Source organism: Lepidochelys kempii, chromosome 5, assembly GCF_965140265.1.
Source record: "Lepidochelys kempii isolate rLepKem1 chromosome 5, rLepKem1.hap2, whole genome shotgun sequence".
Classification (NCBI taxonomy): Eukaryota; Metazoa; Chordata; order Testudines; family Cheloniidae; genus Lepidochelys; species Lepidochelys kempii.
The window spans coordinates 127181927-127206012 of NC_133260.1; the positions used below are offsets into that span (position 1 = coordinate 127181927).

Here is a 24086-nt window from a genome sequence, read left to right on the forward strand (position 1 = left end):
AAGGATTCTACTAGAGCCTGCTACCTGGATAAATACCAGCACTTTTTCACCCTGGGTATGTCGCAACCAACATTCGCTAGAAGCCCTGGGTATTCCAGTTACCCTAGACTATCTCCTCTCCTTAAAAATGTCAGTTGGCTGTCAGTACACCTAGCAGTGATTAGTGTCTCCCTCCCTCCAATAGAGGGATGTTCTGTCTTTGCACACTTGGTTACTGTGCTATTTATGAAGGGCTTGATCAGGACTTTCCCAGTGATCATCAAACCTACGCCGCATGGGACCTCAACCTTGTCCTGTCAACACTCTCAGGTCCACCCTTGGAACTGACGGCAATATGTGCCATGACCCACCTGTCCATGAAGGTGGCATTCTTAGTGGCCATCACTTCAGCCAGAAGGGTCACTGAGATAGCAGCCATGATGGTAGACCCTCCTTATCCAATATTCCATAAGGTTTCCCCTTATATTACACCCCAGATTCCTCCTCAAGATTGTGTCCGAGTTCCACATCAATCAATCAGTACACTTACCTCTATTCTTCCCAAAACCCCATGCATCTTCCAAAGACAGGACACCTCGGTCCCTTGACATCAGGCATGCTCTGGTGTTCTACGTGCAAAGAACCAAACCCATTAGGAAATCTCCGAGACCATTTGTTGCCATAGCAGAAAGATCATCTGGGCAAGTCATATCCTCACAGAGGATTTCTAAGTGGGTTTCAAGATGTCTTAGAATGCTACAAAATAGCAAAACTTACCCCTTTTGGGGGTATCACAGCGCACTCCACAGGAGCACAAGCTGCCCCCACAGCATCCTTATCAGACGTTCCACTACAGATTTGCAAAGCAGCAACTTGGAGTTCTGTCTAGGTGTTCACCACTCACTACACTCTAACTCAAGCTGCAACTGTGGATGCAACCAGAGGGATGGCAGTATTACAGGCATCTCTGCTACCACCTTCCTTGCACCCTTCTCCACTCTGAACACTGCTTGCCAGTGACCCACCTATGGAATACCTATAGGGACCAGCACTCAAAGAAGAAATAGAGATTACTTACTGTAACTAGAGGGTCTTTGAGATGTGTAGTCCCTATCTTCATTCTACTGCCTGCCCTCCTTCCCTCTGCTTCGAATTTGGTTGCATTGTGGTAACATTAACAGTCCAGGAAGTTCCTCAGCCAGCTCTTTTAAAACTCTTGGATGAAAGTTATCTGGACCTGCTGATTTTAAAATGTCTAATTTTAGTACCTGCTACACCTTCCTGAGACAACAGTGGAATGGAAAGAGTGTTATATGACATGACTACATAATCTTTTTTCCCAAATATAGAACAGAAACATTTACTTCTGCCTTTTCTGCATTATTGATAATGGTGTTGGTCCATGATAGAATTGTTAAAATTATTTTTCCCCAATATACTTTAAAAACTTCTTATTGTCTGTAGCTCTGCTGGTCATAGATTTCTCCTTGTGTCCTTTTGCTTCCCTGATCAAGTTTTTATAATTCCAAGCTTCTGATTTATATTCATTACTATTAACTTCCCCTTTCTTCCATTTGTTGTTTTTTTTTTATTTTTCATAATTTCCTTCACTTCTCTTCTTAACCAGTACAGCTTTCATGCTCAATTGTGGCTTTTTGGGTATCTTGTAAAATGTTCTTAAACAATTCCCAAGTATCATTCACATTTTTCTGATTAAATTCTTCCTCCCAGCTGATTTGGCTCATAATTGCTTTCAGTTTTGTGAAAGTGGCCGTTTTAAAGCACCAAGTATTTACATCATTGGTCTGGACTTTATACTGTATGCACATTATAAACATGATCAAACCATGATCACTTGCACCTAAGGTACCATTCGTTTTGAGTTCTGTGATCAGTTCCTCTTTATCTGTGAAGATGGGTCTAACAGAATTCCCCAGTGCTGGATGCAACACTCTTTGAGTTAGGAAGTTGTCCATAACATTTAGAAATTCTGAGACTGTCTTAGTATTAACACAACATGCTGGGGGAACTCTGAGAGCAATTCTCTTTTCCTTCCTTCCAATTCTCCCCACAGCTCCTCCAGGGCTGGCATGACTCCACATAGGCCTGAACACTGGGATGGACAATGGTGCCACAAGCTAATATTCACACGGTGGCTGCTTTTAATTTGCATTCATCTGCATATGTGGTTGCTGCTTACGTTGCATTGCGCTGCACTGGGTGCAAAGTTAATCAGTGTTTACTTCCAACCTGTAACTGTTGTAATAGTAAAAAGAAAAGGAGTATTTGTGGCACCTTAGAGACTAACAAATTTATTTGAGCATAAGCTTTTGTGAGCTACAGCTCACTTCATCGGATGCATTCAGTGGAAAAAAAATTTGTTAAGTCTCTAAGGTGCCACAAGTACTCCTTTTCCTTTTGCGAATACAGACTAACACGGCTGCTACTCTGAAACCTGTTGTAATAGTGTCGTTTGTTTATCTTACCAGTCTTGGAAGGAGGAACTCAACATGCCGTCTGGTAAGCCAGGTTGATAACGATTAAAGGCATATTCCCAGTTACTGTCTTTTCTGTCCTGGAGTAAGAACCAGAGGCCATGTTTCCAGCGAAAACCTCAGGATGTCCCATAACAGGCTCTGTGGTGCGGCAGCCGCTGCTTTCTATCATAGTGTTGTGTCTATGGGAGCAAGAGGAAGATAAGTGTAACACACACCACTCTCCCATTCGCTATACTTAGCCTGCACTGTAACACAATGCTGGGTACCCTGACGCCACCATGCTTGTACATCAGCTTTTCCTTTCAAAACTAATCAATCCATTAAACTTTTTTAAATTAAAGGGGTCATAGTACAGGGATGTTCTGAAGTAGGTGAAGTAGTTTGGGGAATACACTGCCTTTTACAGCGACCCTGACCAACCTTAGCAAAGGGATCTGATTCCCCAGAAATGTCCCTGTTTCTGGTATTTTGGCTTCCTTTCCTAAATTGTTTTTGTATGAATCTCCCTGGGTATTCCTCTGATTTTTTCAGAACAAATTAATGCACTAATTGAGACAAGAAATTCTCCTGTTAAACTATCAGCATTAAAGTTGCCATACAAATATGGTGGCATTGGGATGCCCATAACTAGGGGTGTGGATTTTTATTATTTATTTTCCCTGTTATGGTAGCAAGCCCAACTCAGATCAGGGCCCCATGGCGCAAGAGGTTTACTATGTACAAACATGTAGTAAGGGGTAGTCCCTGCCCCAAAGGACTCTCATCTCAGTAGACGAGGTGGGAGAGGGGAGTACTGTTCTCCCTGCTTTACAGAGAGAACACTGAGGCACGGAGAGACGAAGTGACTGGCCCAAGGTCACACACAATGTCGGTGCCAGAGCTAGCAATTGAACCCAGCTCTGGAGTTCCCAGTCTGATACCCTACTCATACGTCCAAGGGGTGTTCCCAGGCAGGAAAAGCAGCTGAGGCACTATATAACTTTTATAGACACAATACTGAGCACTGGCAAAGGGATGCCATGCCACAGCTCTAGCCAGGGGTCAGACTCTGAGTGGGAACTGGGTGTGCAGAAGTCAGATGGGCTGTGGATGATTGCTGGGGGTGGAAGGGAAGAGTTGTATGGAGTGCTGCTTAGAGGGGGAGGAGTGGGGAGAGGGAGAGGCTGGAAGTAGGGGAGAAGCAGCTCAGACTCCCCCTGCCCCATCCCATGGTTCTTTGGAGACAGCATGGGGCAAGGTGCGAGAGATGGGGGAACAGCCTCAGGGAGAAGGAAGCCTGGTTTCTGAGAGCTGGAGAGGTCACTGATAGCAGTGATCTTAGCGATAAAGCAGGGCAAGGTGGGCCTGGGTATAAGGCCAGAGGGACAAGGTGGGGAGGGTAAGGATGGAATTGTGGGCACCATGGTGGCGGGGTGGGGGGGAGCGGCAGATGGCTGGAAGATCGCTCAGAGGGAAGTTGGCTGGGAAAGTGAACTCCGTGGCAAACCGGAAAGGCCGCATTTGCCTGATAGCAACCAAATCAATACAGCAGCACATGGTTTGTGAATGGGTCGATATGGTGAGGAGAGGACAGGTGGCTGGGTTAATGATTGAGCAGGGTAGTGCTGGGCGGGTGGAAAGTGTGCCAACAATCACTGCTGGGGTAGTGAGCTGGTGATGTTGGCAGGGGGCAGGTCCCAGGCTGCGGAGGGGCTAAGTGGCTATGGATGAGGTGGGGCAGCTGTTCTGCTCCCAACCTTGAACATTATGCTGAGTAAACAAGTCATATCTTGGTCCTGTTTATTCTCAGGGTGGGGGCGGGGGAAGCGTTTGGTGTTTGGCCAGGACACAGGGCCAGTGTTTACAGAGCGGTTTCTGGCCTGGCAATGCAGAGATGCAGCCCTCTCCCTCTTGACTAACCTGAGCAGGGGGCGGTTGCAATGCCACTCCTCAGCTGCTCAAGTGGAGGGAGGAGGATGGGGGCTTGCGTGTTTGTTCCAGCACGCTGTAATAAGTGTCAATGGCTCCAAGGTGCTTCCTTCCCAAACAGCTGAATTCAAACAGGGCTCACCACAGAGCCAGGACTGAAAACTAATCCTTAGGAGAGGAGAACGGATTCCCAAGGGATGGGCCCCGGAAGGCCCACGGCTGTCCCTCCTGTGGCAGCACTGGGCTGGTCAGAGACTGATGCAAAAATGAGAGCCCTTCCCCTTTAGCTGATGTGGGGTGTGGAACTAGCAACAGGAGCCATCTTGGGAAGCTCTCAGAGTCTGGCCTGAGTTTGGAGCCTCTGACTGGGGAGAGGGGGAGCTCTGTGCAGGGACAGGCCTGAGGGGCCAAGAGCTCTATCTGGGAAGGACTCTGCCTCTGAGTGCTTGTCCCAGAGACGCACAGGTGCCAGGCGGATTGAGGTACCCACTGGGCCTTATTGCCCCCTGCTCTTTGTGTCAGCGTGTGGGCCTGACTCATGGCTGGTTCTGTTTGTTGTTGCATGACTGAATTCCCAGGATCCCCCAGAGGCTGGGAAAGAAGGTCCCTGTGTATGAGCGCCATGCTTGTGGGGACCTAGCAAGGGCTAGGCGCTACCTGCAGCACTCCCTGCCAGGACTTGTGGGGCCATGGTCACAGCAAACCAATTGCCATGCCCTGCTGCTTACACGGGCTCTGAGCCTGGGGCTGTCTGAGGGCAAAGGAGGGCTCAGTGACAGATGCTATGGTGAGATGATCACAGAGACTCTTACAAATCCTGGGTAAATTCCCAGGATGGCTCTTACCCTTGCCCTCTAACTCTTTCCTGCCACTCCCTGTTTGTACAGCACGGAGGACAATGGGACACTGATCTCAGCCTCTTGGTGCTAAAGGAATACCAATACTCTGTCCCACTTTAATACTTCCTAGATCTGGGATATTGAGCATCTTCATAATCTCAAAAATCCTGAAATAAATTGGTTTGCAAGAAAAATCCCTTTTGAGGCAGTCAGTTTTTGAAGAAGCTGTGATGATGCTGTCTAGCACACTGTCTGTGTCCAAACAGGGCTCTGAAAATAGTCTGGCATTTCCGTGTGAAAGATTATCACTTTGCAGTTGTGTGCTTTGTGGATGTGTCAACAGGACTTTCACCTTTATGCTTTGGATAGCTAAACACTATCCTTGCTTTGTCACTTGATCTTGTTGAAACTTATCCAAGTTATAAACATTTGCAGTAGGATAATTCTGTTGTTTGGTGTTGAATTATAACCCAAGCTGAAGGCCCAAACTCTTCCAGGTTTGAGTAACTTTACATGCATGAGTAGTCCTGTTGCTTTCTCAAGTTGGAAGTGGGTGAGCTTAAGACCACACTGAATGGATAATAATTTGTGGCTTGCATAATTGTTTTGGATATTTTATATTCTGTTGAGAAGCCAAACTACCTAGGTATTAGACCTTGTCGAATTATGAGCAGCAGGAATACATTCTAGAGCTGTGTAAACCCAGTGAAAAAGTTTCCATGAAAATTCACATTACATTTTTCACCAATTCAATCAGTGTAGGTGTGACTGAAAGTACCCCTGTATTTACACCTTACATGCTATTATAATTTTTGCACAAAATATGTTTTGTTGAGGTATCATTGATAACTAATAACTCTCTAGTCAATAATATCACGGTGAAATGTATGTAGCAACATTATATGTAAGGCTATGATTGAAATCCCCCGTATTATGGTCTTAGCACATGTTCAAAACCACACAAGCTGAAGTATTCTGAAGGAAGAAATGTGTTTCTTTTTGGAGCATATTTTGAGGTATATAAAGTCTAGGATATATATATTAACATGCTCAAAACGGTCCTCACCAAGCAAGGACACTCCACCAGAGAAGCAGATAGCATCAAGAAATGAGGCACCCAAATACCCTGAGAGAGCCTGCTTCAATACAGAAATAAATTTCCCTCCGACTGCACATCCCCAGTTATCACCTACCACCCCACACCAGAACCCATATGGGTTGTCATCAAACAACTACAACCCATATTTGATGGGGACCCCATCCTGAAAGAAATCTTTTCTAAATTCCCTCTTTTGGCCTTCAAACAACCACCCAACCTCTCCAAACTCATCAGAAGCGCCTCCCCAGAGACAAGGACACACCAACTCAAAGCGGCAGCAGACCATGCCAGAACAACACATGCAAAACCTGCAGACATCTTTCCATTGCTACAATGATCAAAAAACCCCACAACACACCTTTCAAGACCCGTGGGTCCTACACATGCCTATAATGTGGTGTACCTCAGTCAGTGCACTAAATGCCCCAATAAAAACTATGTGGGTGTAACCAATCACCCCGCTCTCGAACTCACACTGGAAAATAATACGACTTCCTATCACCTGTGGATGAACACTTTTCAAAAAGTGATCACTCTATATCTGACCTATCAGTCCTCATCCGCAATGGAAATCTGCACAACACTTTAAAACAATGAGCCTGGGAGCTTAAATTCATAACTTTGCTAGACACTAAAAATTATGGACTGAATAGAGAGACTGGATTTATGGGTTATTACAACAATCTGCAACGCACTAACCACTTTCACCCCCCTCCCCCCTTCCTTTCCTCCCTATGATTGGAGCAGTCACTTTGAATGGTCCTTTGAAACATGTGTAAACTACTTTATGCTAAACAATCTTTTTCACCTTGTGTTTAGCTGTGACACTGTGAGTACCTTTCCCAGACCTGGTGAAAAGCTCAGTGTAAGCTTGAAAGCTTACCCTCTCACCAGAAGAAGCTGGTCCAATAAAAGATATTACCTCACCCGCCTTGTCTAAGATCCTGGGATTGACACAGCTACAACAACACTGCATATAAGAGCAGAAATGTCAAACAGTGGGAAGCTGAAGAGGATTTGACTCCTCGTTCTTCTCTCTGCTCCGCACATTCTCTGCCCGGCACTTGGTGGCTCTGGGCAGCAGCCAGTGGCTCCTTTTCCTCCTTGAGAAAGTGGGCTGTTCAGTTTCTTTAAGCCTAGAACACTGGATACGGTTTCATTAACCCGTGTGTCCAATGAGAATCTGTATCTTTGTCCTTCACTTCTCTCTCCCAACAGTTCTTAAGGCACAGAGCAAAGCCCTCCACTCTCCACATCATGTCACACACATCAAGGAATTCTAGTTATCTTGGTTGCAGCACTTAATTTGGAAGGGATATATCTCGACCTAGTCCTTGGTGAGTGTGGGAATTCTGGAGAGCAGCTGTAATTTTTCTAGTCAGCCAGAGCATCTATCAAGGTCTTTCCAGGAAAAGGTCTTTTGCCAGGAAAGCTTTCATTTAGGGAACTGATCTGAGCTATACCAGCGAAAGCATTTTTTTGTTGTATAAGCTGTGTCTACACTAGGAGAGTTTGCCGATCTAGTTATACCAGTATAGCTGCACTGGCAAACCTTTTCTAGTGTAGTCCTTGGTTTGGGGATAATTACAACACCTGATAAGGCATTTTACCTTTCAGCTACTCTGAACCTTACATCAATCTTCAGAATTATTTACTGAGCCCTCAGTCAGACCGCATGCTGTAAAAATTATACACGAAAAGACAGACCCATGCTCCAAGGATCTTACAATCCAGTCTGGACAGATAACTCCTTTCAGACACACAGTGCCCTATTTGATCAGGTGACATTCAGAACTCTGTGTAGTGAGCTTATTTTTTTTAATCATATACTTCTGGAGGGCATGGCCTGGATATTCTGTTCGTGTCCCTAGTGTGCGCTTAACTCTTTTGTGTGTTGAGCTGATATTTGTGTGGAGTCTGACATTTTAACAAGTGGATTATTTTAATAAGGCACTGAATATAATGTGAGGAATGTGAAAAAACTCTGAACTGCACACTTCTGCTTAAGGGTATTTTTAAACCACCCTGTTTGCATTTTACAATAATCATCCCCAAACCCTTTCTTGAGAGAGAGAAACTTGCTCTATTTCACAAACCAATGGCCATATAATTTAGAAACGTGCTTAAGAATTCAGCTGTACAGAAATAATTACAATGCCGCATTGAAAATGCCACATCCTGTAGAAAAAGTGTTTACTTGTAACTTTTTTTAAAAATAGCAAGGAGTGTATAAACTAATGTTTCTTATGCCCCCCAAAAACTTTCCACATTTTTAATTAAGAAAAATGGAAGTCATTAACTCAGAAAAATAATTCTTGCCTTCATTTATTTTCCTAATGAAAATGTTTCGGGGGCGGGGGGGAGTACAAACGAAAAGTAATCAGTGTAAGTTAAAATTGGACCTTCAAAGCTTTTTTTTATGTTTGAAGAAAATAAAAATTTATCATGAAAATTAAGCTTTTGCAGCACTACTGAAAGCGCTTTAAAGGCTTTCTAATCTTTTGTAAAATTAAATTACTTAAAATACACAGACTCACAAAAGAGATCCCAACGGGTTAGCCTGACCCAGAATGAAACTGCAGTAATTAAAATAAACATTCTGTTCCTCACCCCTCCACTTCCCAGCACTTCCAAAGTGGTTAACCTTGAAAAATCAACTAATTCTCCAAAAAGAGTCAGGATTTTGCTTGAGTGAAGTTTCAGTCTTTGAGTTCACACTGGTCTCACACAAGGGTATGAACCCTGGTGAAAAATGCCATTGATACACACTAGGGCTGCAAACCAACTCATCAATCCTGCACACGCTTACGCATCTGCTTGATTTTGCTAATGTGATTAACCCCAGTAACTTCTCAGGTCAGTAAAGTTAGGCATGTGCATAAAGGTTTGTAGGAGCAGGCTTCAGGTTGCTCACCATTAAAAGCAGGGAGGAGGTTAGTTTTAAATAGAACTGATTGGAAAACTTTAATTGAAACATTTTTCTATTGGAAATTGCCGTTTCAAGAAAACTACATAATTGTATCAATTTTGACACAACTTGCTTTTGAAAACAATGGGGGGGAGGAGTTTTAAAATGTCAATGTCCCATTTCAACATTTTTGGAATGAAAAGTTTTGGTTTTTTGTTCTGAAACAACTTTATGCTTAGAAACATATTTGATATTTAAAAGGGTTGAAATAGAAACAAAACATTTCAATTGACCCAAAATTAATTTTTTTTTCAGTATTTGATTTTGTGAAAAATTGTGGCTTTCTGTCCTGATTTTAGGATAAAATATTTAAAAATCTCAAATTTTTTAGTGGGACGGAAAATCCATTTTCTTACTAGTTCTACTTTCAAATCGTTAAACAAATGCTGCTTTGCTTGCTATGATTTCGAAGGACCACCCTATTGTCCTCTAAACAATTGAAAACAAAATAGGGAGGAAAGCTGATAGCCTTGGAGTTAAAGCACTGAGCTGTGACTTAAGAAACTCTGGGTTGCATTCCTGGCTCAGCCACTCACTCCTTGTCTGGCGGCAACCACTCGCATGCAAATGCTTAGGTACCTTCCTGAATCAGGGTCTTAATCTCTCTGACTCCATTCCCCATCTGTAGAATGGATCAAGATACTTCCCTACATCACAGAATGCTGTAATGCAAGGCATTCAGATACTGCTGTTATATAAAACCTCTTTTATTTATATTTTTAAATATTAAAATATATTCTCAGTGCTTAGAAATCCTTAAAAGTCTTGGAACATTTATTAATGCAAGATCAACTCACTGATCCAGCTCTTTTTGATGGCTGTCGACCTAGAGCAGAGGGTCTCAAACTCAAATGACCATGAGGGCCACATGAGGACTAGTGTATTGGCTGAGGGCTGCATCACTGACACCATCCCCCTCGCTGCTCCTGGCTCCGCCCCCACTCCACACCTTCCATGAGGCCCCACCCCTGCCCCCAGGGGGTGCAGGGTGTGGCAGGGGCTCAGGGCAGGGAGTTGAGGTGCAGGAGGTGTGCAGGGTATGGCAGGAGGCTCAGGGCAGGGGGTTGGGGTGCAGGAGGGGCGCAAGGTGCGGGATGTGGCAGGGATCTCGGGTGCAGGAGGGGTGTGGGATATGGCAGGGGGCTCAGGGCAGGAGTTGGGGTGCAGGGTACAGCAGGAGGCTCAGGGCAGGGAGTTGGGGTGCAGCAGGGGGTCAGGGTGCAGGGTGTGGCAGGGGGTTGGGGTGCAGGAGGGGTGTGGGATATGGCAGGGGGCTCAGGGCAGGGAGTTGGGGTGCAGGAGGGGTTTGGGCTCCAGCCCGGCGCTGCTTACCCAGAGTGGCTCCGAGGTGGCAGCGGCATGCACCGGGGCCAGGGCAGGCTCCCTGCCTGCCTTCCCTGGCCCGGCCCGGACCCGCTCAGCTCCAGTAAGCAGTCAGAACCAGGTCCCTGCAGGCTGGGGGGGCGGGCAGAGGGCTCCGTGTTGCTCTTGCTTCCAGGTACCTCCCCCGAAGCTCCCATGGGGACATATGAGGGTGACAGCTTGGAGGTGCTGCTGGACCCAGCTGCATGAGTCCAGGGACATATAAGAGGTCAGCTTGGGAGTGCTGATTAACCCAGTCCTCTCAGATGCTCTCTGTTCGTGTGTGTGCGTGTGTGTCTGTCTGATTCTGGGGCTGGAAGAACCCAGCCCTGGGGAACCTAGGTCCTGCGGGATAACTCCATTGGGAGGGAACTGCAGCAGGGAGAAGTAGAGCTCTGTATGGGAACACAAGCAGTACATTGATAGAATTACAGAACCCCCTCCCCCCACAGAAGAGTAACCCTAATGAGCATACCCCAAAGTAATGGGCAAATATGGTAACAAATTGGTGGAGAATGTGGGCAGCACATGACCCTAATCATGTGGTACTTGTTGAGTAGTTGCTCCAGAGTGGGGAAACTGAGGCACAGACCTGTGCAAACTGTCTCTTCCTTTTTCAGACTAAGCTCCTTCAGCAAGGCCCCTCTCTCACAGAATATTTGGTAACATCCTGTAACTTTTAAGAATCGTACTTAGAATAACTGTAGGACCATGCAAGAAGGAGTTAGAGTTGTGCTTCAAAAGTAAAAATTTTAGAGCAATACTGTGACTGCGTGAAAGGACTTTTGGTAGGGATCATTAGTGAGATAAAGGAAGTAGAGATGGCTGAAAAAAACACCTTGGCTGCTCGCTTGAGACAGGAGAAAACCAACAGGTTAGAGAGATGGGCAATGAACAAGGGGAAATGCCCCTTGGAAAGGGGGTGCTTTAAGGGTGAGAATCCCCTGATTGAAGCGAGTCTGAGCTTTGAACAATATTGCACAACCTTTAAGCCACGGGGTAGCGCAAAGGATGTGACTACTGCATGGGCATTATTTTATGCATGTCTGGACATGGGTGAAATGGTAAAGGGAAGGCAGGAACTGGAGCTGGAGAAAAAGCAGTTACAACAGTGTTTGAACAGACAGATGGGTGTGACTTTATAGCAGAAAAGCTTAAACTGGTGACTGTACTTAAAAATATGCAAGAGAGAGACAAGGCCAGCAGGAATGCAAAACAGTATAGGAAAGAACGAACACACACAACAATTTTGTTAGAAGAAGTGAGAGTAGCAACTCACTTCCTGGCAGATGAGAATAAGGCAGCCAAGGTAGCAGCAGGCCATCAGAAATGTGAGGCAGAGATTAGTAAATTGCATGCCAAATTTAGTGCCCATAAGGGGATAGTAGCAGCTGTAAGGTTGAGAGAGGACTGCAATTTGGAGCCCCCTGGGAAAATAGAGAGACCCCCTGATACTGACCCCAAAAACCCATTCACCCCTGATTGGCCATACTTGCATAATGTTGCCCCTGTTTCCACAAGGGAGGTTAAACACACAGTTGCAGGAGCCAATCTTCCCACGACGGAGCTGGTCACGGACGTAGTAAGATGGTCTCCTTGTCAGGCCAAGGCTATTGCCGAGAGACTGGGGCCACTGAACTGTGACGCTGCCGGCTTGCATTTGGCAAATGTACCCCTCTGCTGATGGCATGGACTTAACCCCATTGGCTCAGTTATATGCCTCTCCTTGTGATGAAGATGCTCTGGACATAGGCATAGGTTCTTGGGAGCGGACTGCTGCTGGACCCCGGGAATGGATGATAAATATTAAAATATTTCAAAATATTACTGCCTCCTGCTTCCCTCAAGAAACTATATATAATGGCAGAGAGAACCCAGGAGAGGCCCCCGAAGCTTACCTAATTCAAAAAAAGATGCTGGTAGCTCTCTCTGATTCATTACCTGACAGAAGAGAATGGGACTGTTACTTCCCATTATCAGGGACCCGAATTAGTACAGAGCACTTAGGCAGGACTAAATTCTCAGACAGAAATGGCCATGGGGGCTGTGGAGGTAGAGCACCTCACCTGGAATGAACTAGTGGCAAAAATCAAACAGGCAGGGGATTTGCTGCGAGAGACTGGTGTCTTAAAAAGACAAATCAACAGAAAGACTACCTCAGAGCCAGTGCAGGCTATCACATTTGTGAATAATGGTCCTCACTCTGCCAGTCACCCTCCCAATTCTAATCCCCCTACCTCCCACAACCCTGGGCAGCGCCGACACAAGGAGACCCTTAGGAACATGATTTGGATGGAGCTGGTGAAGTTAGGGGAGGATATGTTAGGAGAAAATATGATAATCAGCCCCTCAGCATCCTGATGAATGGTTTGTCTCAGGTCATGGGGAAAAGAGTTAATGCAGGGAACCCCCCCTCCCCGGCCCACTAGCCTGGTACGAAGTGCGTCCCCCACGCCTACTCCCTGTCAAAACCAGATCCCTGCCCCCTCTTCTCAGTGGAGGCTCTCGAGGGAGTCGGCTGATCAGTAGGGGTGCCCGGTTCCCTGCAGGCCTCCCCAGCTAATCACAAGATTTCAGTGCGATGTATGGGGCAGACCGACTGTGAGGGCTACAGTGGGAAACGCAGGGATATTACCCCAATTGCTAGTGGACATTCTAAGTTCTCAGTGCATCTCCGGAGGGAGACCCACTGATAAACAAGTTATCAAGGAAAGAACTGGGGACACCTGGGTGACCCACACGAAGGGACATCAGAAGAAGCGCACTGGAACAACCGAGCTGATGCCTTAGCCAAAACTACTGCTACCAGTAATCACACTAGAGACACAGACCAGGTAGAACAAATATAGGCAGTAACTACCCAGGGAAAAACTTTAGGTAAAGGAATAGATACCTTGGACTTAAGTACGCTTCAAGATGGGGATACAGAATTCCAGTCCTTAGCCAGGACAGGGAAAGATCCCACAGGAAAATACAGGATTGAGCAGGTTGGAGATGTCTGGTGGGCAGTGGATGCAGGTGGTCAAAGGTACTGGATAGTCTCCAGCCAGGTATCGGGGGACCTGATTCAGTTTGTGCAGTTGAGCAAGGGCATAGAGGAAAACAGGAATATTTTAAATAGGGTTAAAGATACAGAGTGGTGGCCAGGCATGAAAGCGGATATAGATACGGCGTTTGACAATTGTCTGCAGTGCACCATGGTTAATGCTGATCACCAGGTTCAAAAAAATGCATTGGGGCACCAAAGAATAGAGGGTCTCTGGTCCCAGATTCAGATAGATTACATAGGCCCTTTAATCATCACCAGTAGAGAGAATATGCCTGGTAATAGTAGATGGCATCTCCAAATGGGTGGAAGCCATTGCTACTAAAACCAACACTACCTCGGTCACTGCTAAGCAGCTCTTTAACATAGTTTTCTCAAGAATGGGAATTCCCAGAATTGATTCAGATTTGGGATCCCATTTTGTGGGAGATGTTATGCAAGAGCTATGTAAGGCTTTAGGCATTAAGCAACGTTTCCACATAGCTGGACATCCTGAGTCCTCTGGACAAGTTGAATGAACCAATCGCATGCTAAAGGAAGCTTTGAGAAAACAAGTAAAGAGCTCAGGGAGTGATGGGGATGAAAAGCTACCAATCATCTTAATGGTTCTAAGAGGCTCTAAGGTACTACATGGGTACGCTCCCTTTGAAGGCAAATGCGCATGCCTGAAAGTTGGTGGTTAGGAGTAGAACTGCCTAGTGCCTGGGAAGGGAAGTGGTAACAGATGAACGGGTACAAACCTTAGTCGAGATGATCGCTGCTCTACACAAGCGAGTGGCAGCACAGCTAGGCATAGTACAGCAAAACATCGACAGAAAACTAGGCTGGGGAAAACCTCCTTTGATATGGGAATTAGGCCAACCAGTAACCTACAAAAAGTTTTCAGCAAAGGAGCACTCTTTGACACACACCTGGGATGGCCCCTGCTTTAGTGTGAATCGGGCCAGCCCCAGTGTTTATCAGGTAAAAATCCTGTATGGAAAAAATGGGAAACGCTGGTGAAAAGGGTTTCATTCCTCACAGCTCAAAAAGTGGAAGGATAAACCACCTGACCCTCAAGAAATATTATAACTGTCTTCTCCATCCTGCCAGCCACCCTGCTTGGCTAGCAAGAAGAAATGGCTTGGGGCCATTGGAAAATACACGTCGGGTGGGCTTGTCAGTGCCTACCCTGATGTTGAGGCAGGAAAAGGCCGGAAAAGTCCTCGACTGATTATGGCCACCTTCACATAGGTTACTGTTTCATGTTCACCCTGCAATATTGGTCCCAGATTCTCCCCGTGTACACGGGGAGTGTGGAAGTTTGTTCTCTTCTGTGCCCCCTCACAGGTCCCGAACAGGAGCCATAACATCCCACCGTTACACCAGTACACTGCTGTTCATAAGTGTCTGGAGTCTGATGCGGTCCAGGCTCTATGCTGTACTTGTGATCCCTCTGAACCTCTGGAGGTGCTGGCCATCTGGAGCCCAGGAAGTAAAACTGCTACTGTGCTACATGCATGGATTCTATGGGAATGGAAGTAACCCCCTGGCCCTGCCGCGTTGCTACCAGTTCTACGCTGTTGGCAACTCCTCAGGTTGCCCCTGGGAAAGCGTTGCCAATTGCATGCAGAGTGCCACCAGGGAGTCACTCAAGTTTTGTTATAAAACTAAGCCCACACCAGACTCTGTCCCATTCTTCTGTAACCCGTTGTGGTCTCGAAAGGGACGTACACCATCAAACGCAACCAGTGATAGCCTACTTGGTGGTGGAAGGTGGTTGCTTCTCTCTCTCTCCCTCCCCCTCGTGGGTGTTTTTTGGCTTCTTCATTCGCTCTGCAGCAATGCTCCTTGTACCTAACCTAAAGATCCCTGCAGTGCCCCCAAATCCTGTGGGGTTTGCTCATCAAGTGGGTCACTACCAGAACAAGTCTAACGTGAAAGTGGGGATAGGGATGCGCTGAACCTGGGGCATATGAGGGTGGCAGCTTAGAAGTGCTGCTTAACTCAGTCTGCTGAGTCCAGGGGTAAATAAGGGTGGTAGATTGAAAGTGCTGCTTGACCCGGCCTGCTCAAGCGCATTCTATTCCAGTGCGGTGCCCATGGCACATGAGGGTGACAGCTTGGAGGTACTGTTCGACCCAGCCTGCTGAGTCCAGGGGCATATAAGGGGTCAGCTTGGGAGTGCTGATTAACCCGGTCCTCTCAGTCGTGCTCTGTTAGAGAGAGAGAGAGAGCATACCCAAAAGCAACTGGCAAATCTGGTAACAGTGTTCTTAAAATGAACATGTGCTGGGTCATCATTTGAGACCGCTATAACATGAAATATATGGCAGAATGCAGGTAAAACAGAGCAGGAGACATACAGTTCTTCCCCCAAGGAGTTCAGTCACAAATTTAAATAACACATTATTTTTTTTACACGCATCATCAGCATGGAAGCCTGTCCTCTGGAATGGTGGCCGAAGCATGCTAAACATTCATATGCCTCTTCATGGGTGGCATATAAATACCTTGGAACGCCAGCTACAAAAAGTGCCATGTGAACGCCTGTTCTCACTTTCAGGTGACATTGTAAATAAAAAGCAGGCGTCAATGTAAACAAACTCCCGTCAATGTAAACAAACTTGTTTGTCCTAGTGATTGGCTGAACAAGAAGGAGGACTGAGTGCACTTGTAGGCTCTAAAGTTATACATTGTTTTTTTGAGTGCAGTTATGTAACAAAAAAAATCTACATTTGTAAGTTAAACTTTCATGATAAAGAGACTGCCCTACAGTACTTGTATGAGGTGAATTGAAAAATACTATTTCTTTTGTTAATTTTTACAGTGCAAATATTTATAATAAAAAATAATAATATAAAGTGAGCACTGTACACTTTGTATTCTGTGTTGTAATTGAAATCAATATATCTGAAAATGTAGAAAAACATCCAAAATATTTAATAAATTTCAGTTGGTATTCTGTTGTTTAACAGTGTGATTAATTGAAATTAATTTTTTGAGTTAATCGCATAAGTTAACTGTGATTAATCAACAGTCCTAAAATAGACTTTAAAAACTACACCTGGCTCAGACCAGAAATATACAAGCAATTTACTACACAAAGAAACAGACAGGCTTTAAAAAAAAATCCTATTAGCCAAACAAAACCTGCAAGCTGCTGGCCTAGACTGAAAAGCTCTATGTGTATGTACTTAATATTGTGTTTACTTTGAGGCTGGAAATGAAAAGTGGCCTCCTGCCTCAGTTTCCTTCAGCCTGACTGTCCCACTGCTTACTCAAGTCATTTCCGCCTGTTGGGTGGAATGCAGGCTGCTAGTCATATACACACTCTCCCTGATGGGAACCTCTGAGGTGCCCATTGTTAGTGTTTACAAGGAAACTGAGACAGGGATGCTTTCTTTCTTTCTTTCTTTCTTTCTTGCTTGCTTGCTTGCTGTTCTGATGGCCCGCTAGGTCAGTGCACGCAGGATTTATAAGGGCAGATTAGAAGTTTGTCGTTGCAGGAGGGGAGTGGTACATTTGCATAAGAGCCTTCCTTATTAATGTTTAACATTCTGAGTCCTTCCTGTGCTGTTAGAGCATGCACAAACTCCACCATTCCTGTCTATCCTGCGCTGACCTCGCATGTCCTCTGTGTTAAGTTCCAATGTTTGACACTGATGGCATTAATGCTTTTTGCAAAGCACTTTCACCAACTTCCTCACTTGGCCGTTGAGTATCATCCCCATTTTCAGAACAAGCATACCGAAATACAGAGAGGTAATGGGACTTGCCCTAGGCCACACAAGAAGTCGCTCTCAGAGCTGGGATTAGCACTAGCAAAGAGCTGGCAGTGGCTTCTTAGCCCCGTTCCCACCGTACCATGCTACATTCCCTTCACAGCCTGATGGCCAGGCAGATGTAAAGGTACCCAGATGACGAGAAGCAAGGACAGTTCCCATTTGCCTTACTCCTCAGCATGGACTGCTCTGCTGCTTTGACCTTGCCCTCTCCCCTAATTGTTCCCTCTGGGTGAAATTCACCACAGTGCCGAGTCACCATGAGGCTGGCTATGGGGCATTTACACCCTATTTTGAAGGCTTTGCTGGCCCTTTGCACAGGGGTGAAACGTCACTGATCAGAAGCTTCCCAATACACATTGCAACCATATCTGAGATGATAAGACAGATGCATGACGTTATCAGCCAGAGGATTTTGTTAAGGTTGAAAGTACGTATCTGTGACTTGAAGCATTAAAGACCCAACAACAATACAGGAATTATACAAAAACAGTATCTAAAACTAGGACGTTCAGAATCCAGGTGACAAGAAACTTACAAGAACTCTGTAGTTTTATTATAAACATCCCTCCCTGCCCCCTAAACCCTTAAATAAGGCAGGAAGTCTAGGTTAACGTTAATGTCCCCAAGCCCATCACTATTTAAAAGAGGAAATACAGAATTCAGGCTGTCAAACTGCCTGAGAAGACCCTGAAAACATCAGAAACTCCAAGGCTACCTTATTCTTCTCAAACAATTTCATATCGAATAAGTGACTAGATACTTTAGAACCTCATACTCTGAGGTTCAGCAGCTGTGCTAACTAGCCATATGCACTTCATAGAAAAGGATGTGCTTTACTAATCTCTGATTAGCCAAGTAGCTTCTGACCACTTTCACTCCATATTCTCATTAGTTTATGGTATTCTTTCTGCTCTTCTGTGTGTCCTCATCTTCCTGCAGGCACTGACTACCTATACCATATACCAATTTGGTGTCTAAGGCCCCAGTCCTTTAAACACTTGTGAACATGCATAACTTTACTCATGTGAGTAATGGATGTGTGTTTTCTGAACCAGGGCCCAATTTTCTATTTTCAGCATAAGATTTTGGTTCAATCTTCAGGTGTCTGTGTAAGTCCCTCGTGAAGCCATTTTGGCCGCTACTTGTTCCTTCCCCTTGCTCCTTTGGAGGAACTGAATTCTGCTTTTCCTTAGTGATCAGGTGTTTTAGGATTCTCCCACCTCTTTCACACTCATTAATTTTAATACTCCTTTCTAGTACTACACAATAATTGCATTTGACCCTTGCATTGCTTCATTCTGTGAGCCTGCTTCTGATTTTGATGAATTCATGTAGCTTGGGGTGAGTGGTATCAGACTTCCCTATTATTCTTTGTCAATTCTCTATTAGGAAGTAGATTTAGGATTAGTAGGTAGATTTGGATCTATTAGATCTCTTTGTTAGCTTTTCTACATTCTGGGTTCTACATAAACTCTTTGCATGTCTGTCTGTATTTGTTACTTAACAGACATTTGTGGGTGTAGTCTCGTGACTGTGTGGTTTCCTGTTATCTTACTGACTTTTTCCATGTGTGCAAGTCCTCTTAAAGACTTATTGGTCCTGATTCTTATTGAAACTTAGGCCCCTTTACTATTGCTTGGCTAGTGCAAAGGGGCCTTATTTACAGCACCCATTTATGCTCCTAGAGTGGCACAGAAGTCCCTTAGTGTCAATGTAAATCAGGTCATTTGTGGATACTTGTGCACATCTTCCCATACTGAGGAAGCACAGAGATGACTAAAAGGACGTTTGGAAATTCCATTAATATAAATCCTATGTTGGGATGGAAGGATAGCTGGATTTAGAGACTAGGAGCAGGAATGTCTGTGAGGATGTTTGAATACAATACAGATGTATCTGATAGGGGCCTATATTATACCTGGAACAGTAACATTCAGACTAGGAATGTAGGAATTGCCAAACTGGTTCAGGCTCATGGTCACCTAGTCCAGTATCCTGTCTCTTGCAGGGGCCAGCACTGGACACTTCAAAGAAACATGTAAGAACCCCTCCGTGAGCCCCCTGTAGGGCTCATCCTGATATCTGGGGGGTTATATATGGGCTTAACCCCTGAAGCATGAACATAGTATCTCTTGCAAAAATCCGTTAGCATTAATTAGGATAACTGGGGTTATTCTTTTTGTGGAGAGTCTCTACCCTAGAAGGGGTTTGCCAGTGTTGCTATCTGGCAACTCCCTGTAGTGGAGACGCAGTTTATACCTGCCACCGATTGGATGGTATCATTTATACCAGTTCCCCCAGTGGAACGAGCTCTATCTCGGAAACGATTCTGTTACCAGTATAACCGTGTTTCCAGGGGGGGCGTAGCCCTAACAACTATGGCAATGCCAGCAAAACGGTCTGTTCAGAGCAGGCCCAAGGGGGGCCCAGGCTGTTAGGGACGCTGTTTTGTGGCAGGCGCTGGGCAGATTTGATAAGGAGGGGCGCAGGGCGGCCTTCAGCCCCTTGCAAGGGTCCCCCACCACCGCCAGCTCGCTCCAATAGCAGGGGCTGGGGCCCTGTTTCCTCTCCAAGGGCTTGTCCACGCAGGGCCCAGAGAAAGGCTTTCACTCTGATCGGGGACCCGGCTTTTAGCGTGGGCGCCCGGAGCCCTGGGTTGGCCCCCCAGCGCTGCGGCGGGTCCGGGCCCGCGAATAGCGGCCTCTCCCGCCACAGACCTGACCCGGGGCCGGCGGGGACCCGGGGGCGAGGCCCAGCGCGCTCCGCGGCCTGAGGCGGGGCCGCCCCCCCGGGCCCGGGCCCGCCCCCTCCGGCCGGCGAGTTTTGGTTCCCGGGCCCGGCGGGAAGGAGGCGCAGCCCGGCCATGGCGCAGCCCGAGTCCCAGCGCGGCGCCTCAGCCCTGGGGGAGCCGGGCCCCCGGTGCGAGCTGTGCCCGGCGGGGCAGCGCGGCGCGGCGGAGTGGAGCTGCCTCACCTGCCTGGCCTCCTACTGCGGGGCCCACGTGCGGCCGCACCTCGGGGAGCCCGGCGGGGCGCCCGCCTTCCGCGGGCACCGGCTGGGCCCGGCCGGGGAGGCGGCGGCCGAGCTGTGGGCGCTGCGGGAGCGGGGCCGCTGGTGCCCCGAGCACCGGGAGCGGCCCCTGGAGCTGTTCTGCGCCGACTGCGCGCTCTGCGTGTGCGCCCTGTGCCCGGTGCTGGGCGCCCACCGCGGCCACCGCGTCAGCCTGCTGGGGCAGGCCGCGCAGGGCACCAAGGTAACGGGGGGGGGCGTGTATGGACCGGGCCGGGACCCTCTATGGACCGGGCTCCTGCCTGGCGTCTGCCCCTCTCTGGCCTGGGCACGGGCCCCTGCCTGGTGCTTCATCCTGTTTGCACTGGGCGTAGTGCCTGGCCCTGGCTCACCCGGCACAGCCCTGCCTGGTACCCAGCTGTGTAGAGGGGCCCATCCCCCTGCACTGCCCCCGCTCTGAGTTACTGTGGGTGGAGGACAGGGGCCCGGGTGTTGTGAGGTTGTAGGGCTCCCTGGGGGGAGAGCAACCCAGGGCCACCCCCAGGAGCCCCGACCCAGGAAGCCTGCTTTGTAATGACCATTGACCGGAGAAGGTTCCATGTGGTGATGTGCCGGCAGGCTGCATTTGGGAAGCACCGTCCATCCCTTTCTTAAGGAGGTTGTTTAATAATTCTGATTCTGTGACTGTAAAGAGCATGTTAAGTGGGTCTCCTTCATGCCTCAGATACCCTTTAAGCCGAAAAAGCCCTCCGTCCCCCAGTCACTGAAGCAGTTTTCCTTACGCTTTCCAGAAAAGTTACTCTTGGGTTGGAAAGTTTCAGATTCAAAGCAGAATTTTTCAGAAAGATCTGAGCAAGTGAAAATGGGGGAGGAAAGAATAGTTATCGTATTTAGAGGGTTTCAAAATATGAACCCCAGCATTCTCAAGTTAAAATACTATGGTCCTGTTTCGCCACTGCTTTGCGCTTTGTGTAGTCATTTACACCTAAGTAAAGGGAGTGCAAAGTGGGGTCAAATGCTACTAGCTATTCTGAGATGCTAGAGTTTGACGTGTACTTTGCACCGATGTAAATGACTCTTGCAAAGAACTTGGCAGTGGAGAATCAATCCTTTGGACTAGAATCAATCCGGCTGCTTACTTTTGATGCTGAAATGGGAGCCTGAGCTCTTTTGAACATCTGGCTCCTGGTTGTGAGTGCTCTTTAGAACTTCTGGCCCTAAATATCTAGCCTCTGCTGACATCTGCTGGTTTCTTGGTGATAGAGATTTCATTTTTTGGCTGTGGATTCAGCAGAAGAGAAAGAGGCACTCTCCAGGACATGGCATCAATACATAGGCTTTGTCTACCCTGCCAAGTTGTCGACAAAACTTTTGTCTTTCATGGGTGCTTAATCCCCCTGCAAAAGACAAAAGTTTTGCCACGGCAAGTGGCAGTATACTCCTGCCGACAAACTGAATGCTGCTTGCGGGGGTGGAAGTATTTTGTCTGCAAAAGTGAGGACAAAGAGCATTTACACGTGCCGACTTTTAGCAACAGGGCTGTGTCTACACAGCCCTGTCGTTAAAAGCTGTTTGGTGTAGACAAGCCCTAAGTGTAGTTGGTGAGCTCGGACATTGGCACACCAGCCTGGGTTCTGGCACTGTAACCCCATAATTTCCATCCAAGCTGTCTCTTCTAACAGCATAGTCAAATACGCAGACTGAATACATTGCTGGTCAAAATTTTGTGTTGCTGTGCAAGATGGGCTCCTGCCATTCGTATTGGAGACAGTGTTTTAGCAATGCTCCTGAAGCAGTGCGGTTATTTTATTTAGCCTCTGTAAGAAGTGAAAACCTCACAAGCAAATGTATGCTAGGACTCAAATCAGAGCATTGCAGAAATGTTCTCCAGGCAGTTCTGAGTACTCACTTGTGACCAGTGCTGCAGTGTGCATGTGTGTGCCCTTGTGCTTGGATTTGAAGCAGGGGGAATGGCATATGTGGCAGGAAATTCTGCAGGTCCTCCTCTCGGAGATTCCACTGGATCATAGAATCATAGGACTGGAAGGGACCTCAAAAGGTCATCTAGTCCAGTCCCCTGCACTCAAGGCAGGACTAAGTATTATCTAGACCATCCCTGACAGGTGTTTGTGTAACCTGCTCTTAAAAATCCCCAATGATGGAGATTCCACAACCTCCCTAGGCAATTTATTCCAATACTTAATCACCCTCACAGGAAGTTTTTCCTAATGTCCAACCTAAACCTCCCTTGCTGCAATGTACGCCCATTGCTTCTTGTCCTGTCCTCAGAGGTTAAGAAAAAAAAAATTTCTCCCTCCTCCTTGTAACAGCCTTTTATGTACTTGAGAACTGTTATCATGTGCCCCCTCAGTCTTCTCTGTGCCAGACTAAACAAACCCAATATTTTCAATCTTCCCTCACAGGTCATGTTTTCTAAACCTTTAATCATTTCTGTCGCTCTTCTCTGTATTCTCTCCGATTTGTCCACGTCCTTCCTGAATAGTGGCGCCCAGAACGGGACACAATACTCCAGTTGAGGCCTAATCAGCGCTGAGTAGAGCGGAAGAATTACTTCTCGTGTCTTGCTTACAACACTTCTGCTAATACATCCCATAACGATGTTTGCTTTTTTTGCAACAGTGTTAGACTGTTGACTCATATCTAGCTTGTGATCCACTATGATGCCCAGATCCCTTTCCGCAGTACTCTTTCCTAAGCAGTCATTTCCCATTTTGTATGTGTGCAACTGATTGTTCCTTTCTAAGTGGCGTACTTTGCATTTGTCCTTATTGAATTTCATCCTGTCTACTTCAGACCATTTCTCCAGTTTGTTCAGATCATTTTGAATTTTAATCCTATCCTCCAAAGCACTTGCAACCTCTCCCAGCTTGGTATCGTCTGCAAACTTTATAAGTGTACTCTCTATGCCATTATCTAAATAATTGATGAAGATATTGAACAGAACTGGACCCAGAACTGATCCTTCCGGGATCCCACATGTTATGCCCTTCCAGCATGACTGTGAACCACTGATAACTGCTCTCTGGGAATGGGTTTTCCAACCAGTTATGCACCCACCTTATAGTATCATAGAATCATAGAATATCAGGGTTGGAAGGGACCCCTGAAGGTCATCTAGTCCAACCCCCTGCTCGAAGCAGGACCAATTCCCAGTTAAATCATCCCAGCCAGGGCTTTGTCAAGCCTGACCTTAAAAACTTCTAAGGAAGGAGATTCTACCACCTCCCTAGGTAACGCATTCCAGTGTTTCACCACCCTCTTAGTGAAAAAGTTTTTCCTAATATCCAATCTAAACCTCCCCCACTGCAACTTGAGACCATTACTCCTCGTTCTGTCATCTGCTACCATTGAGAACAGTCTAGAGCCATCCTCTTTGGAACCCCCTTTCAGGTAGTTGAAAGCAGCTATTAAATCCCCCCTCATTCTTCTCTTCTGCAGGCTAAACAATCCCAGCTCCCTCAGCCTCTCCTCATAAGTCATGTGTTCTAGACCCCTAATAATTTTTGTTGCCCTTCGCTGGACTCTCTCCAATTTATCCACATCCTTCTTGTAGTGTGGGGCCCAAAACTGGACACAGTACTCCAGATGAG

The 24086-nt window shown here is 46.7% G+C and overlaps 1 protein-coding gene and 1 long non-coding RNA gene across 10 annotated transcripts in view; one reads left to right on the forward strand and one right to left on the reverse strand.

Annotated features, from left to right (window-relative positions):
* The window catches only part of LOC140911838 (uncharacterized), a 35515-nt gene extending 14691 nt beyond the window's left edge, over positions 1–20824 (reverse strand). The window contains exons 1-5 of one of the 6 annotated variants that reach the window (XR_012159151.1): positions 20440–20824; positions 10624–11048; positions 2466–2656; positions 1058–1219; positions 530–608 (exon numbers count right to left, since the gene is read on the reverse strand). This is a non-coding gene — a long non-coding RNA (uncharacterized lncRNA). The other 5 variants (XR_012159150.1, XR_012159152.1, XR_012159147.1 and 2 more) reach the window with 5 other exon arrangements.
* The window catches only part of TRIM14 (tripartite motif containing 14), a 42475-nt gene continuing 38678 nt past the window's right edge, over positions 20290–24086 (forward strand). For all 4 annotated transcript variants that reach the window (XR_012159146.1, XM_073345761.1, XM_073345758.1 and 1 more), the window contains exon 1: positions 20290–20719. Coding sequence is in view for 3 of the 4 variants with exons in the window: in XM_073345761.1 (XP_073201862.1) it covers positions 20330–20719 (390 nt within the window). In the remaining variant the exon portion in view is untranslated. The remainder of the gene's footprint in view (positions 20720–24086) is intronic.